Source organism: Salvelinus sp. IW2-2015, unplaced genomic scaffold (genome assembly GCF_002910315.2).
Source record: "Salvelinus sp. IW2-2015 unplaced genomic scaffold, ASM291031v2 Un_scaffold2977, whole genome shotgun sequence".
NCBI lineage: Eukaryota > Metazoa > Chordata > Actinopteri > Salmoniformes > Salmonidae > Salvelinus > Salvelinus sp. IW2-2015.
The window spans coordinates 21,254-26,127 of NW_019944272.1; the positions used below are offsets into that span (position 1 = coordinate 21,254).

A 4,874-nucleotide genomic window follows, 5' to 3' on the forward strand; every position below is an offset into this window, starting at 1 on the left:
GAACCCGGGACCTCCGTTTCACAACTACACGTGATCCGTCCTCCCTTAAAGAGAGTCTCTGCCATTCAAAAGCTAGCGCTTGGAGTACCTTTGCTACACATACATACACACACCACACACACACATTTTCATATGGGTGGCCCCAAGCGGGAATCAAACCCATGACGTTACAAGGCCATGCTTCTACCAACTGACCCACACCAGGTAAACACACTCACCTTCACATCCCAGGCTGCGTATTAACACTGAAGCCAGCGTGTTGACGTAGTCTACGAAGCTCCTCATGTAGTCTGGCCTGCAGGGGGCGCCCTGGGGCTTCGGGGGACACAGCTGGTCCACGGAACGCAGCATCTGCTTCATGGAGGAACGGACCGGGTGGATTCCAACTCCGACGGCTTCAGACTGGCCTGCTCTACCAGGGCTGTTAGGAGGGCAACCAGCAGCAGGACTATCCACTACAGAGACACAACACATTATACACACTTAGTTATAAACACTAACCCTAGGCCCCTAGCCCCTAACCTAGGCCCCTAACCCTAGCTCCTAACCTAGGCCCAGCTAACCCTAGCCCCCTAACCCTAGCCCCCTAACCCTAGCCCCCTAACCCTAGCCCCAACCTAACCCTTAGCTACCCCTAACCTTACTACCCTAACCCTAGCCCCTAACCCTTCAGACTGGCCTGCTCTACCAGGGCTGTTAGGAGGGCACCACGCAGCAGACTATCCACTACAGAGACCCACAACCACATTATACACTTAGTTATACACTAACCCTAACCCTCTAACCCTAGGCCCCTAAACCCTAGCCCCTAACCCCTAGCCCACTAACCCTAGTACCCTAACCCTAGTACCCCTAACCCTAGCCCCTAACCCTCAGACTGGCCTGCTCTACCAGGGCTGTTAGGAGGGCACCAGCAGCAGGCTATCCACTACAGAGACACAACACATTTACACTTAGTTATACACTAACCCTAGCCCCTAGCCCCCTAACCCTAGCCCCTAACCTAGCCCCCTAACCCTAGTACCCTAACCTGGCCCTAACCCTAGTACCCTAACCCTAGCCCCCTAACCTCTAACCCTAGCCCCTCCATCTACCCTAGGCCCCCTAACCCTAGGCCCTAACCCTAGCCCCCTAACCCTACCCCTAACCTCTAACCTAGCCCCCTAACCCCTAACCCCTAACCCTAGCCCCTAACCCTAACCCTAACCCTAGCCCCCTAACCTAGGGCCCCTAACCCTATCCCCCTAACTCTAACCCTCTAACCCTAGCCCCCTAAACCCCCTAACCCTAGCCCCCTACCCTAACCCCTAACCCTAGCCCCCTAACCCCCTAAACCCTCTAACCCTAGCCCCCTAACCCTACCCCCTAACCCTAGCCCCCTAACCCTAGGCCCCTAAACCCTAGTCCCCTACCCTATCCCTAAAACCCTCTAACCTAGCACCCTAGGACCCTAGCCCCTAACCACCCCTAGCCCCCTAACCCTAGCCCCCTAACCCTAGCCCCCTAACCTAGTACCCTAGCCCCCTAAACCCTAGGCCCCTAACCCTAGGCCCCTAACCCTAGGCCCTAACCCTAGGTCCTAACCCTTCAGACTGGCCTGCTCTACCAGGGCTGTTAGGGAGGCACCAGCAGCAGGACTATCCACTACAGAGACACAACACATTATACACTTAGTTATACACTAACCCTACACCTTCTAACCCTAGCCCCCTAACCCTAGGCCCTAGCCCCCTAACCCTAGGCCCCTAGCCCCCAACCCTAGCCCCTAACCCTATACCCTAACCCTAGCCCTAACCCTAGGGTCTCCTAACCCTAGCCCCCCTAACCCTAGGCCCCAGCCCCCTAACCCTAGAGCCCCTAGCCCCCTAACCCTAGGCCCTAACCCTAGGCCCCTAACCCTAGGCCCTAACCCTAGCCCCCTAACCCTAGGCCCCTAACCCTAAGCCCCCTAACCCTAGCCCCCTAACCCTAGTCTCCTAACCCTGTAACCCTAGCCCCCTAACCCTAGTCCCCTTACCCTAGGCCCCTAACCCTAACCCTCTAACCCTAGGCACCTAACCCTAGGCACCTAACCCTCTAACCCTAGCCCCCTAACCTAGTCTCCTAAACCCCTAGGCCCCTAAACCCTAACCCCCTAACCCTAGTCCCCTAACCCTAGGCCCCTAACCCTAGCCCCCTAACCCTAGCCCCCTAACCCTCTAACACAAGCCCCTAACCCTAGCCCCTAACCTAGCCAGGGTCCTGTAACGAACCTGTTTGGTGCTAACCTAGCCAGGGTCTCCTGTGGTGCTAAACCTAGGCCAGGGCTGTGGTGCTAACCTAGCCAGGGACAACAAAACAATAACAAAGGCACTGGGGCGAACAGTGTTGTTTCCCTTATTGTGAATGTGACCTTTTTAAATACAATATACACTGAATAATGTACACCTTTCTAATATTGAGTTGCACACGGTTTTGCTCTCAGAACAGCCTCAGTTCGTTGGGACATGGACTCTAYGAGGTTTCGAAAGCGTTCCACAGGGATGCTGGCCCATGTTGATGCCAATGCTTTCCACAGTTGTGTCAAGTTGGCTGGATGTCCTTTGGGTGGGTGGACCATTCTTGATAAACACAGGAAACTGTTGAGTGTGAAAAACCCAGCAGCGTTGCAGTTCTTGACACAAACTGGTTCCTGGCACCTACTACCAAACCCTGTTCAAAAGACACTTCAATATGTTGTCTTCCCCTTTCACCCTCTGAATGGCACACAGACACTATCCATGTCTCAATTGTCTCAAGGTTTAAAATCCTTCTTTAACCACCTGTCTCCTCCTCTTCATCTACATGGATTGAAGTGGATTTAACAAGTGACATCAATAAGGGATCATAGCTTTCACCTGGATTCACCCGGTCAGTCCACGTCATGGAAAGAGCAGGTGTTCTTAATGTTTTGTACACTCGGTGTGTATTCAATCTCTGTGTCTCTTCTCAGACCAAAGCAGTGAGGTGAAGTTGGGCAACCCTCTCCTGGTACTCCTCCAGGCCCCATCTCAGCTCCTCTCTCACCTGCTGTTTGATAGACAGGTGTCTCCTGACAGGTAGATACACACCCACCTCTCTACTCGTCATGGGAACCCTGGTTTAGAGGCAGTAGCACAAGTATATTTCATGCTCTTTCATTCACTGAATTCAAACGATTTCAGCACAATGAGTTTGTGTTTCTTGTTGTAATAGGAACGAGTGCATTTCATTCTACATCCTACTGTTATATTTTGTGTGTGCCATTCCACTAACATCCTGTCCCTCCCCCTGTTACCCCTCTCACTCTCTCGCTCTCTCTCTCTCTCTCTCTCTCCCTCTCCCTCTCTCGCTCTCTCTCGCTCTCTCGCTCTCTCTCGCTCTCTCTCGCTCTCTCTCGCTCTCTCTCGCTCTCTCTCGCTCTAGAGTTTTGTCTCTGTTGCAGCAGGAGGGTCTGCGTCTGAGTGTCCAGCAGGTGATTGTGCAGCGCTGCTGTGAGGCTCTACCTTTGTGGGACTGGTGCCCCGAACCAGAGAGGGAAGCTAGCCCCAGGAGAGAGGCTGGTACCGGGGGAGAGGCTGGTTCTGGGGGAGAGGGCGGTCAGGGGCAAGGACAGACCGGGGAAGGGGTGTTTAGGACTGCCAGCCTGGCAGCTCTGCTACAACTACAGACCCAGGAACACATGTCAATGCTGGGCATCACTGAGCCTCAGTCCTATTCCCCCAGCTCTGAATCTGAAGGCTCGCCCTCGATGGAGGACCTCCGAGCAACTACACCTCCCATCCTCATCTTGTCCTCTTCTCTTTCACCTTCACGACCATCTTCCTCTTCCTCCTCTTTTCTCCTCACACCATCAGCCCTGTCCTTCCTCAAAGCCCGCTCCCCTCTCCTGGCCACCCTTGCGTGTCTAAGTGTCAGTCCAAGAGGTGCTGCCCGGGTACAGCCGTCCGGTTGGCTGGTGTTCCGGGGCGGGGGGCGTAAAGAGTGCGTGCTGGACGGGGAGCAGATCTCCAGGGAGGGGGAAAACCTGCTTAGAGACTTCCCCATCCTGAGGGCCTACCTGGGGGCCATGGTTCAGCCTGTCCTGGGTACTTCGCTGGGGGCTGGGGAGGATGGAGCCAGTGGTGGAGGTAAGATAGTTTTATGTTTAAGGTATTGTGTATATACAGTGGGGTAAAAAAGTATTTAGTCAGCCACTAAACAAAGGGTATATAACAAAGTATTGAGAAACTTTTGTTATTGACCAAATACTTATTTTCCACCATAATTTGCAAATAAATTCATTAAAAATCCTACAATGTGATTTTCTGGAATGTTTTTTCTCATTTTGTCTGTCATAGTTGAAGTGTACCTATGATGAAAATTACAGGCCTCTCTCATCTTTTTAAGTGGGAGAACTTGCACAATTGGTGGCTGACTAAATACTTTTTTGCCCCACCGTAGATATGTATTGTGTAATTTGATGGGTGTATATAGATATGTACAGTGTAATTATTGTTTATTGATGTCTTCATGCAGGGCTCATCCGCGATAGAGATCCTATTCTCCGCATGACTCCCTGCTTAAAGTGAACTTGACAGCGTTTTAACTACTTTGCAGATATGCAACAGACAATCATTAATATCAGTCAAAAAATATCAAATTCCAAGTTTATTCTTTATAAGAGGTTTTAAAAATAGGTTATATTTTGACTCCACATTCCATGATGTACACTAAGGCGTTGTTGGCAGAATAGATGGATGCAGTTCAATGCATGTACGTTAGCCAGCGGCTGGCTAGCAGAACGTTAGCCAGCGGCTGGCTAGCAGAACGTTAGCCAGCGGCTGGCTAGCAGAACGTTAGCCAGCGGCTGGCTAGCAGAACGTTAGCCAGCGGCT

At 52.1% G+C, this 4,874-nt stretch overlaps 1 protein-coding gene across 1 annotated transcript in view; it reads left to right on the forward strand.

Annotated features, from left to right (window-relative positions):
- LOC112075090 (zinc finger FYVE domain-containing protein 26-like) overlaps positions 1-4,874 on the forward strand; it is a gene marked incomplete at its 5' end in the record, with an annotated part of 75,843 nt that overhangs the window by 21,247 nt on the left and 49,722 nt on the right. Inside the window, 3 exon segments of the mRNA XM_070440759.1 lie at positions 302-423; positions 2,953-3,077; positions 3,424-4,127. Of these exon segments, the coding sequence (XP_070296860.1) occupies positions 302-423; positions 2,953-3,077; positions 3,424-4,127 (951 nt within the window).